The sequence below is a fragment of the Anolis sagrei genome, chromosome 4 (assembly GCF_037176765.1).
Source record: "Anolis sagrei isolate rAnoSag1 chromosome 4, rAnoSag1.mat, whole genome shotgun sequence".
Taxonomy (NCBI): domain Eukaryota; kingdom Metazoa; phylum Chordata; class Lepidosauria; order Squamata; family Dactyloidae; genus Anolis; species Anolis sagrei.
Genome location: NC_090024.1, coordinates 246,831,525 through 246,844,258, shown reverse-complemented (window position 1 = coordinate 246,844,258; position 12,734 = coordinate 246,831,525). Strand labels below are relative to the sequence as shown.

General features: G+C 44.1%; 1 protein-coding gene across 3 annotated transcripts in view; it reads left to right on the top strand.

Annotated features, from left to right (window-relative positions):
• Positions 1–10,778, top strand: part of LOC132772920 (zinc finger protein 658B-like) — a 53,243-nt gene extending 42,465 nt beyond the window's left edge. The window contains exons 1-2 of one of the 3 annotated variants that reach the window (XM_067468305.1): positions 1,782–2,011; positions 7,881–10,778. In XM_067468305.1, the coding sequence (XP_067324406.1) occupies positions 8,064–10,004 (1,941 nt within the window). In that variant the 5' untranslated portion in view covers positions 1,782–2,011; positions 7,881–8,063 and the 3' untranslated portion in view covers positions 10,005–10,778. The other 2 variants (XM_067468306.1, XM_067468310.1) reach the window with 2 other exon arrangements.
• The last annotated feature ends 1,956 nt before the right edge of the window (positions 10,779–12,734 follow it).

Below are 12,734 nucleotides of genomic sequence, written 5' to 3'. Positions count from 1 at the left end.
ATCCATGGCTGATACTCAATGAGATACCCAAACAGGGGATGGGCTGGAGATGTCTCTGCCTTGGTCCTTTCACTATTGGCTGCTACTTCCCGGCGGATGTCAGGTGGTGCGATACCGGCTAGACCAGAGGTCCTCAAACTTTTTAAACAGAGGGCCAGGTTCCTCAAACTGTTGGAGGGCCAGATTATAATTTGAAAAAACATGAATGAATTCCTATGCACACTGAACATATCTTATTTGTAGTGCAAAAACACTTAAAAATAATACAATAATTAAAATGAAAAACAATTTAAACAAAAATAAATGTATTAATATCTCAATGGGAAGTGTTGGCCTGCATTTGGCTGATGAGATAGGATGGTTGTTGTTGTTGTTGTTGTTTTGTGCTTTCAAGTAGTTTCAGACTTAAGTTGACCCTTAGTGAGGGCCGGGTAAATGACCTTGGAGGGCCATATCCGGGCCCCCGGGCCTTAGATTGAGGACCCCTGGGCTAGACAGTGTAATTTCTCCAGTGGTGTAGGGCGCAGACACCCCGTGATAATGCGGGATGTCTCATTAAGAGCCACATCTACTGTTTTAGCATGGTGAGATGTGTTCCACACTGGGCATGCATACTCAGCAGCAGAGAAGCATAGCGCAAGGGTGGATGCCTTCACTGTGTCTGGTTGTGATCCCCAGGTTGTGCCAGTCAGCTTTCGTATGATATTGTTTCTAGCACCCACTTTTTGCTGGATGTTCAGACAGTGCTTCTTGTAGGTCAGGGCATGGTCCAGAGTGACTCCTCCCAGGTATTTGGGTGCGCTACAATCCTCCCATGGGATTCCTTCTTTCCCAGGTAATAATCCTCAGAGCTCGGGATGCTTCTCTGTTCTTGAGGTGAAAGGCACATGTCTGTGTTTCAGTTAGATTAGGGATCAGCTGGTTTTCCCTGTAATAGGCAATAAGGGCACCTAGAGCTTCGGAGAGCTTCTGTTCAACCATCTCAAAGCTCCCCTGCTTGAGCGGTGATGGCATGGTCATCAGCACAGATGAAGCTCTCTGTCCCTTCTGGCAGTGGCTGGTCATTTGTGTAGATGTTGAACATGGATGGAGCAAGCACGCTCCCCTGAGGCAGGCCGTTCTTCTGTTTCCGCCATCTGCTTCTCTGGCCCTGGAACTCAACAAAAAAGCTCCTGTTTTGTAGCAGGTTTCCTATGAGAGCACCTAGAGCTTCGGAGAGCTTCTGTTCTACCATCTCAAAGCTCCCTGCTTGAGCAGTAATGGCACGATCATCAGCATAGATGAAACTCTCTGTTCCTTCTGGCAGTGGCTGGTCATTTGTGTGGATGTTGAACATGGATGGAGCAAGCACGCTCCCCTGAGGCAGGACGTTCTTCTGTTTCCGCCATCTGCTTCTCTGGCCCTGGAACTCAACAAAAAAGCTCCTGTTGTGTAGCAGGTTTCCTATGAGGCGGGTGAGGTGGTCGTCCTCTGTGATATTATATATATGATATATGATTAGGGATCAGTTGGTTTTCCCTGTAATAGGCAGTAAGGGCACCTAGAGCTTCGGAGAGCTTCTGTTCAACCATCTCAAAGCTCCCTGATTGGGCAGTGATGGCATGGTCATCAGCATAGATGAAGCTCTCTGTCCCTTCTGGCAGTGGCTGGTCATTTGTGTAGATGTTGAACATGGATGGAGGAAGCACGCTCCCCTGAGGCAGGCTGTTCTTCTGTTTCCGCCCTCTGCTTCTCTGGCTGATGAGAGATTTCTAAGTTTCACTGAGATATTTCTACTTTTCCCTTGGCCGCTCTGTCTCGTCTTTTCTCTATGGTTTCCCTAGTCCTCCGGGTACGGCTGTCTATTCCTTCCCTCCTCATTTCCGGTTTCTCTCTCGCTTTTCGATCTCTATGGTGGTGCTTCCTCTTCTTTCCTCCGATCTCCTTCCGGTTGGCTTCCCTCTCCTGCTCTTCCTTTCCTGTGTTGACCAAGAAGGCCTTCTCTGGCCAGGCCAAACCACGAGCGCCCAAGGTCAGTGCTTGCCTCCCTTGGCCTCCCTCCTCCTCCTCCATCGTGGTTCCTTGTTTTGCCAGATCCATTTATATGCTAGCCACAGTGTCCACGGTGCTCTCTGGATGGAGGTGAACTACAACTCCCAAACTCAAGGTCAATGCCCACCAGACCCTTCTAGTGTTTTCTGTTGGTCATGGGAGTGTTGTGTGCCGATTCCATTGTTGGTGGGGTTCAGAATGCTCTTTGATTGTAGGTGAACTATAAATCCCAGCAACTACAACTCTCAAAAGTCAAGGTCTGTTTCCTCCAAGCTCCATCTGTGTCCCCAGTTGGGCATATGGAATATTCGTGCCAAGTTTGGTCCAGATCCATCATTGTTTCAGTCCACGGTGCTCTCTGGATGGAGGTGAACTACAACTCCCAAACTCAAGGTCAAGGCCCACCATACCCTTCTAGTGCATTCTGTTGGTCGTGGGAGTGTTGTGTGCCGATTCCATCGCTGATGGAGTTCAGAATGCTCTTTGATTGTAGGTGAACTATATATCCCACTAACTACAACTCCCAAAAGTCAAGGTCTATTTCCTCCAAGCTCCATCTGTGTCCCCAGTTGGGCATATGGAATATTCGTGCCAAGTTTGGTCCAGATCCATCGTTGTTTGAGTCCACGGTGCTCTCTGGATGGAGATGAACTACAACTCCCACACTCAAGGCCAATACCCACCAGACCCTTCCAGTGATTTCTGTTGGTCAGGGGAGTGTTGTGTGCCGATTCCATGGCTGATGGAGTTCAGAATGGTCTCTGATTGTAGGTGAACTATATATCCCAGCAACTACAACTCCCAAAAGTCAAGGTCTATTTCCTCCAAGCCCCATCTGTGTCCCCAGTTGGGCATATTGAATATTCATGCCAAGTTTGGTCCAGATCCATCATTCTTTGAGTCCACGGTGCTCTCTGGATGTAGGTGAACTACAACTCCCAAACTCAAGGCCAATGCCCACCAGACCCTTCTAGTGATTTCTGTTGGTCATGGGAGTGTTGTGTGCCGATTCCATCGCTGAAGGAGTACAGAAGGGTCTCTGATTGTAGGTGAACTATATATCCCATTAACTACAACTCCCAAATGTCAAGGTCTATTTCCTCCAAGCTTGCCTCCCTTTGCCTTCCTCCTCCATCGTGGTTCCTTGTTTTGCGAGATCCATTTATATGCTAGCCACAGTGTCCACAGTGCTCTCTGGATGGAGGTGAACTACAACTCCCAAACTCAAGGCCAATGCCCACCAGACCCTTCTAGTGTTTTCTGTTGGTCATAGGAGTGTTGTGTGCCCATTCCATTGCTGAAGGAGTTCAGAATGCTCTGTGATTGTAGGTGAACTATATATTCCAGCAACTACAACTCCCAAATGTCAAGGTCTATTTCCTCCAAGCCCCATCTGTGTCCCCAGTTGGGCATATGGAATATTCGTGCCAAGTTTGGTCCAGATCCATCATTTTATGGGTCCACGGTGCTCTCTGGATGGAGGTGAACTACAACTCCCAAACTCAAGGTCAATGCCCACCATACCCTTCTAGTGTTTTCTGTTGGTCATGGGAGTGTTGTGTGCCCATTCCATTGCTGATGGAGTTCAGAATGCTCTTTGATTGTAGGTGAACTATAAATCCCAGCAACTACAACTCCCAAATATCAAGGTCTATTTTTTGAGTGATGGTCACTCCTTGGGTTGGTAGGTGTCTTGTGGCCAAATTTGGCAGTAATTCGTCCAGTGGTTTTTGAGTTACGTTAATCCCACCAACAAACATTACTTTTTTATTTATATAGACTAGCCGTCCCCTGTCAGGCGTTGCTGTGGCCTAGTCTGTGTATATGTGTTTTGTGTGTGTATATATGTGTTTATGTGTGTGTATATAGAGTCATACAATCAAAGAGTTGGAAGTCCAACCTCATTCTGCCACGAAGCAGGAATATTGCATTCAAATCACCCCTGACAGATGGCCATCCAGCCTCTGTTTAAAAGCTTCCAAAGAAGGAGCCTCCACCACACTCCGGGGCAGAGAGTTCCACTGTTGAACGGCTCTCACAGTCAGGAAGTTCTTCCTCATGTTCAGATGGAATCTCCTTTCTTGTCGTTTGATATATATTTGTGTTTGTATATATATATGTGTGTGTGTGTTTGTATATTTGTGTGTTTATATGTGTACATGCATATTGTGTATATGTGTTTGCTTGTCTATATGCATATTTGTGTGTATACGTGTGTATATATATGTGTATGTGTGTGTCCATGTGTATATGTATATATGTATATGTATGTGTGTATGTGTGTACATTTGTGTGTGTTTGTGCATATATATGTGTGTGTGTGTTTTAATGTGTACGTGTGTATATGTATATGAGTGTATGTGTACATATGTATATATGGTGTATTTTTGGGGGGTTTAAGTCTGTTCTGCTGGGTTTGTGTGTGTGTGTGTTTGTGTCCATGTGTATATGTATATGTATGTGTGTATATGTGTACATTTGTGTGTGTTTGTGCATATATATGTGTGTGTGTGTTTGAATGTGTGCATGTGTATATGTATATGAGTGTATGTGTACATATGTATATATGGTGTATTTTTGGGGGGTTTAAGTGTGTTCTGCTGGGTTTGTGTGTGTGTGTGTGTGTTTGTGTCCATGTGTATATGTATATGTATGTGTGTATATGTGTACATTTGTGTGTGTTTGTGCATATATATGTGTGTGTGTGTTTGAATGTGTGCATGTGTATATGTATATGAGTGTATGTGTACATATGTATATATGGTGTATTTTTGGAGGGTTTAAGTCTGTTCTGCTGGGTTTGTGTGTGTGTGTGTTTGTGTCCATGTGTATATGTATATGTATGTGTGTATATGTGTACATTTGTGTGTGTTTGTGCATATATATATGTGTGTGTGTTTGAATGTGTGCATGTGTATATGTATATGAGTGTATGTGTACATATGTATATATGGTGTATTTTTGGGGGGTTTAAGTGTGTTCTGCTGGGTTTGTGTGTCCGTGTGTATATGTATATGTATGTGTGTATATGTGTACATTTGTGTGTGTTTGTGCATATATATGTGTGTGTGTGTTTGAATGTGTGCATGTGTATATGTATATGAGTGTATGTGTACATATGTATATATGGTGTATTTTTGGAGGGTTTAAGTCTGTTCTGCTGGGTTTGTGTGTGTGTGTGTGTTTGTGTCCATGTGTATATGTATATGTATGTGTGTATATGTGTACATTTGTGTGTGTTTGTGCATATATATGTGTGTGTGTGTTTGAATGTGTGCATGTGTATATGTATATGAGTGTATGTGTACATATGTATATATGGTGTATTTTGGGGGGGTTTAAGTCTGTTCTGCTGGGTTTGTGTGTGTGTGTGTGTGTGTGTGTGTGTGTTTAGGGGTGATGGACACTCATTGGACTGTTAGGTGTCTTGTGCCCAAATTTGGTGTCAATTCGTCCAGTGGTTTTTGAGTTATATTAATCCCACAAACGAACATTACATTTTTATTTATATAGATTTAATTCCAACCTTAATTCCAACCTTCATTGATTCATTATTCATCAAATGCATCTAGACTTGCGCGGACTCTGTTTCCATCTATATTTATATGGATCTGAAATTCATATTTTAAGTTCCACATCACAGCTTCACCCTTCGCAATTTCAGTCCTTAGATTCGTTACTTCGTTCTTCATTCCTATTCAATATCAGTCTTTAAATCTTTCCAAGATTCTGGAAAAGATTGTCAAGGAAGCGGTCTGCAAACACTTAGAAACAAATGCGGTCATCGCTAATAGTCAACATGGATTTATCAAAAACAAGTCATGCCAGACTCATCTGATCTCTTTTTCCGATAGAGTTACAAGCTGGGTAGATGCGCGGAATGATGCCGTGGATGTGGCGTACCTGGATGTCAGGAAGGCCTTCTTTGACAAGGCCCCCCATGACCTTCTGGCAAGGAAACTAGTCCAATGTGGGCGAGGCAAAACTACGGTGCGGTGGATCTGGAATTGGTTAAATGGATGAACCCAGAGGGTGATTCTCCCCAAGGATTCCTCTTCATCTTGGAAAGAAGTGATGAGTGGAGTGCCATCAGCAGGGTCCCATTCTAGGCCTGGCCCTGCTCAGGATCTATATTAATGGCTTATGTGAAGGCAGGATCATCAAGTTTGCAGACGGGACCAAATTGGGAGGGATAGCCAATACTCCAGAGGACAGAGGCAGGATTCAAAACGATCTTGAGAGATTAGAGAGATGAATGGCCAAAACTAACAAAATGAAGTTCAACAGGGACAAATGCAAGATACTCCACTTAGGCAGAAAAAACGAAATGCAAAGAGACAGAATGGGGGACACCTGGCTTGGGAGCAGTACGTGTGAAAAAGATCTTGGAGTCCTCGTGGACAGCAAGTTGTGTGTGTGTGTGTTGAAGAAAAACCTTAATTATCATGTGCAGCTGGTAATGTAGGTCAACCAGCAAGCTTGGACCACACCCAATGGTGTATAACTGTAGTACATGTGAAAAAGATCTTGGAGTCCTCGTGGACAGCAAGTTGAACATGAGCCAGGAATGTGATGTGGCGGCAAAAAAAGCCAATGGGATTTTGGCCTGCATCAATAGGAGCCTAGTGTCTAGATCTAGGGAAGTCATGCTCCCCATGCTCTATTCCGCTTTGGTGAGACCACACCTGGAATATTGTGTCCAATTCTGGGCACCACAATTGAAGAGAGATATTGACAAGCTTGAATGTGTCCAGAGAAGGGCGACTGAAATGATCAGGGGTCTGGAGAACAAGCCCTATGAGGAGTGGCTTAAGGAGCTGGGCATGTTTAGCCTGAAGAAGAGAAGGCTGAGAGGAGACATGATAGCCATGTATACATATGTGAGAGGAAGCCCCAGGGAGGAGGGAGTGAACTTGTTTTCTGCTTCCTTGGAGACTAGGACGCAATGGAACAATGGCTCCGAACTACAAGAGAGGAGATTCCATCTGAACATGAGGAAGAATTTCCTGACTGTGAGAGCTATTCAGCAGTGGAACTCTCTGCCCTGGAGTGTGGTAGCGGCTCCTTCTTTGGAGGCTTTTAAACAGAGGCTGGATGGCCATCTGTCAGGGGTGATTTGAATGCAATATTCCTGCTGTCTCAGATGCGCTTGGTGGGAACGAGAGACAGGGCCTTCTCGGCGGTGGCTCCTCGGTTGGCGAGGCAAAAAAGCTGTCCCTGCACACAGCCATAAAGTAATTAAACCATTAGCTTTATTTACAGCTATATTCAGCAGAGTTACATAGCAGCATCTGTCTCCGGCAAAAGAGGAATCAGCAATGGCTACGCTGAGCCTTCATCACAAGCAGTAGATACGCTTCCTTCACATTCCATTGAAAGCATCCGGCCTCACACACAAGAAGCAGGAACTGACACACACATAGACCTTTCTAGGATTCATACAAAACTCAGTGGTTCGTTAACACTATCCCTGCTGGACATGATTACATACACATGCTTACAGCTCTAAAAACACATTTTGGAAATCTACTACATAACCCAAAACACAGAAATTGACATTAATAGCCATATCACCATTCCAGTCAATTCCATATCCAATTCCATGTCCAAAGTGCTATCTATATAAATATGGTAATAAATAAATAAACTAAAATTAATACCAATGCTAATTAATTCAGTTTAATTGTGTGTGTGTGTGTAGATTTTACATTGTGCTGAAATGCTTTGAATGCAAGTCGCTTTGAGTCTCCTTCTGGAGAGATAAAACGGGGTAAAAATAAAAATAATAGGGGGAGAATCGAAGGTTTTGGCTTTCATCCCTTCTCTTTCACTTCTTCTTTCTTCACCAGGGAAAGGAGCATTCTTTGGGGCCACATTTGTCATGACGGGAAACCATTCAACCTCTAGTGGATATTGAAGAATTTGGAATTCAGAAGTGCAGCAAGGAAACCAGTCCTATAGGAAGAAGAAATACTCCGAAGGTGCCGATCTGGCTGAACTCTTCACCTCACTCAGAGTTCAGAAAGGGAAACATGGGGAAGGAAGCATATAAATGCACTGAATGTGGAAAGAGCTTTGCTAGGAGCGGAAATCTACAGTTACATCAAAGAATTCACACTGGGGAGAAACCCTTTAAATGCCTGCAGTGCGGAAAGAGCTTTGCTAGGAGCGGAAATCTACAGTTACATCAAAGAACCCACACTGGGGAGAAACCTTATGAATGCCTGGAATGTGGAAAGAGCTTCACTCAGAGCGGAAATCTACGTTCACATCAAAGAACCCACACTGGGGATAAACCTTATGAATGCCTGGAGTGCGGAAATAGCTTTGCTCAGAGCGGAGCTCTACGGTCACATCAAAAAATTCACACTGGGGAGAAACCTTATGAATCCCAGGAACATGGAAAGAGCTTCATTCAGAGCGGAAGTCTATGTTCACATCAAAGAACCCACACTGGGGAGAAACCTTATGAATGCCAGGAATGTGGAAAGAGCTTCATTCAGAGCGGAAATCTATGCTCACATCAAAGAACCCACACTGGGGAGAAACCTTATGAATCCCAGGAACATGGAAAGAGCTTCATTCAGAGCGGAAATCTATGTTCACATCAAAGAACCCACACTGGGGAGAAACCTTATGAATGCCAGGAATGTGGAAAGAGCTTCACTCACAGTCAAGGTCTACATTTACATCAAAGAATTCACACTGGGGAAAAACCCTATAAATGCCTGGAGTGCGGAAAGAGCTTTGCTCAGAGCGGAGCTCTACGTTCACATCAAAGAACTCACACTGGGGAGAAACCTTATGAATGCCAGGAATGTGGAAAGAGCTTCACTCAGAGCGGAAATCTACGTTCACATCAAAGAACCCACACTGGGGAGAAACCCTATGAATGTCCAGAGTGTGGAAAGAAATTCACTCAGATTGGGAATTTGCATTCACATCAGAGAACTCATAGTGGTGAGAAACCCTATACATGCCTGGAGTGCGGAAAGAGTTTTGCTCAGAGTGAAAATTTGCATTCACATCAAAGGAGTCACACTGGGGAGAAACCCTTTAAATGCCTGGAATGTGGAAAGAGCTTTCCTCGGAGCGGAGCTCTACAGGCACATCAAAAAATTCACACTGGGGAGAAACCTTATGAATGCAAAGAATGTGGAAAGAGCTTCACTCAGAGTGGAAAGCTACATTCACATAAGAGAATCCACACTGGGGAGAAACCCTATACATGCCCAGAGTGTGGAAAGAGTTTCACTTGGAGTGTACAGCTACGTTCACATCAAAGAACTCACACCGGGGAGAAACCTTATGAATGCCAGGAATGTGGAAAGAGCTTCACTCGTAGTTCAGATCTATATTCACATCGAAGAACTCACACTGAGGAGAAACCCTATGAATGTCCAGAGTGTGGAAAGAAATTCACTAAGATTGGGAATTTGCATTCACATCAGAGAACTCATAGTGGTGAGAAACCCTATACATGCCTGGAGTGCGGAAAGAGTTTTGCTCGGAGCAGAGCTCTACGGTCACATCAAAGAACTCACACTGGGGAGAAACCTTATGAATGCCTGGAGTGCAGAAAGAGTTTTGCCTATAGTAGTCTACTACGTTTACATCAAATAAGTCACAGTGGAGAGAAATCCATTAAATGCTTTGAGTGTGGAAAAAGCTTTGCCCACATTGAAAGACTACGTTTGCATCAGAGAAGTCACACTGGGGAGAAACCCTATAAATGCCTGGAGTGCGGAAAGAGCTTTGCTTGGAGCGGAGCTCTGCGTTCACATCAAAGAATTCACACTGGGGAGAAACCTTATGAATGCAAGGAATGTGGAAAAAGCTTCACTCACAGTGAAGGCCTACGTTCGCATCAAAGAACTCACACTGGGGAGAAATCCTATGAATGTCCAGAGTGTGGAAAGAGATTCACTCAGAGTGGAAATTTACATAAGCATCGAAAAACTCAACACTGTTGAGAAACCGTATAAATGCCTGGAGTGGGGAAAGTGCTTTGCTCAGAACGAAATACAGGAGAGAAACCTTATGAATGCCAGGAGTGTGTAAAGAACTTTGCGCAGAGTGCAGAATTATATTCACACCAAAGAACTCCCACTGGGGAGAAACCCTATAAATGCCTGGAGTGTGGAAAGAGTTTCTCACAAAATGGGAGTCTGCACTTACACCAAAGAAATCACAGTGGTGAGAAACCCTATAAATGCCTGAAGTGCGGAAAGAGTTTCTCACAAAATGGGAGTCTGCACTTACACCAAAGAAATCACAGAGGTGAGAAACCCTATAAATGCCTGGAGTGTGGAAAGGGTTTCTCACAAAATGGGAGTCTGCACTTACACCAAAGAAATCACAGTGGCGAGAAACCCTATAAATGCCTGGAGTGCGGAAGGAGTTTCCCTTGCAGTGAAGATCTACCCAAACATAATCAAACTCACACTAGGAAAAAACTGTAAATGCCTGGAATGTGAAAAAAGCTTCAGTGAGAGTGAAGCATGCAACTTAAAATAAAGAAATATGCAAAGATTAAAACAGGGATTAAATATAAACATATTTTTAAAATTCCCAGTTAGAAGCCATGAGAACAGATTCAAAGTCTAGAAAGGAATGAATTTTCCCGCCTAGGAGTATAATGCATAATGTTTGTGTAGTGTTTTTAAAAAAGAACACGACAATGTAACAACATAGTGAATTCTCCCTTACACAATATTAATTTACTAACAAATGAAATTGAATTTTTAGATTTATATGACAATACGTAGATTTAGAAAAATACACCTCAAGAACTGGGGAAGAAGAAAGGAAGAACATGGGATGGCATGGGAATGTTGTTGCTTGGTTTGATTCAATAGGAGCATAGTGTCTAGATCTAAGGAAGTCATGCTCCCCATGCTCTATTCTGCCTTGGTCAGACCACACCTGGAATACTGTGTTCAATTCTGGGCACCACACTTCAAGAGAGATATTGACTCTAAGCTGGAATGTGTCCAGAGGAGGGCGACTAAATGATCAAGGGTCTGGAGAACAAGCCCCATGAGGAGCGGCTTAAGGAGCTGGGCATGTTTAGCCTGAAGAAGAGAAGGCTGAGAGGAGACATGATGATAGCCATGTATAAATAGGTGAGAGGAAGCCACAGGGAGGAGGGAGAAAGCTTGTTTTCTGCTTCCTTGGAGACTAGGACGCAATGGAACAATGGCTTCAAACTACAAGAGAGGAGATTCCATCTGAACATGAGGAAGAACTTCCTGACTCTGAGAGCCGTTCAGCAGTGGAACTCTCTGCCCCGGAGTGTGGTGGAGGCTCCTTCTTTGGAAGCTTTTAAGCAGAGGCTGGATGGCCATCTGTCAGGGGTGATTTGAATGCAATATTCCTGCTTCTTGGCAGAAAGGGGTTGGACTGGATGGCCCATGAGGTCTCTTCCAACTCTTTGATTCTATGATTCTATGATTTATGAGTAGATTTCAAAGTGTATGTTTTGAAAGCTGTAACCATGCGTGTGTAAAACCGTCTAGCATGTATAGAGCTAACAAAGCACCGGGTTTTGTATGTTTCCTAGCAAGATATGTGTGTGTTAACGTCCTCCTTCCTCTGTGGGAGACCGGATGTCTGAATGCAACGTGGGAGGTGTGTCTATTGCTGTGAAGAAGAAGACCGAGAGTCGCCATTCTTGATGGATGATTTTCCCGGAGCAGACGCTGCGATGTTACTCTGTGTAAATACTTGTGAATAAAGCTGACTGATTACTTCATGGCTGCTCTCTGCCTCAAGCTTTACTACCCAGCAATTCACAGGGAAGACGTGACAACCAGTTTTGATGTTGGACGACGAGAGTGCCTTCTTCTCTGTTACAGAGGACCTTTGGAACTTCCAAGACTTCATGTGATGTGTATAATAGTACCTGATGTAATAATGATAGCAAGTAGAAGATAGAATCATAGAATCATAGAATCATAGAATCAAAGAGTTGGAAGAGACCTCAAGGGCCATCCAGTCCAACCCCATTCTGCCAAGAAGCAGGAATATTGCATTCAAATCACCCCTGACAGATGGCCATCCAGCCTCTGCTTAAAAGCTTCCAAAGAAGGAGCCTCCACCACACTCCGGGGCAGAGAGTTCCACTGCTGAACGGCTCTCACAGTCAGGAAGTTCTTCCTCATGTTCAGATGGAATCTCCTCTCTTGTAGTTTGAAGCCATTGTTCCGCGTCCTAGTCTCCAAGGAAGCAGAAAACAAGCTTGCTCCCTCCTCCTCCCTAGGACTTCCTCTCACATATTTATACATGGCTATCATATCTCCTCTCAGCCTTCTCTTCTTCAGGCTAAACATGCCCAGTTCCCTAAGCCGCTCCTCATAGGGCTTGTTCTCCAGACCCTTGATCATTTTAGTCGCCCTCCTCTGGACACATTCCAGCTTGTCAATATCTCTCTTGAATTGTGGTGCCCAGAATTGGACACAATATTCCAGATGTGGTCTAACCAAAGCAGAATAGAGGGGTAGCATTACTTCCTTAGATCTAGACACTATGCTCCTCTTGATGCAGACCAAAATCCCATTGGCTTTTTTTGCCGCCACATCACATTGTTGGCTCATGTTTAACTTGTTGTCCACGAGGACTCCAAGATCTTTTTCACACGTCCTGCTCTCGAGCCAGGCATTGTCCCCCATTCTGTATCTTTGCATTTCATTTTTTCTGCCAAA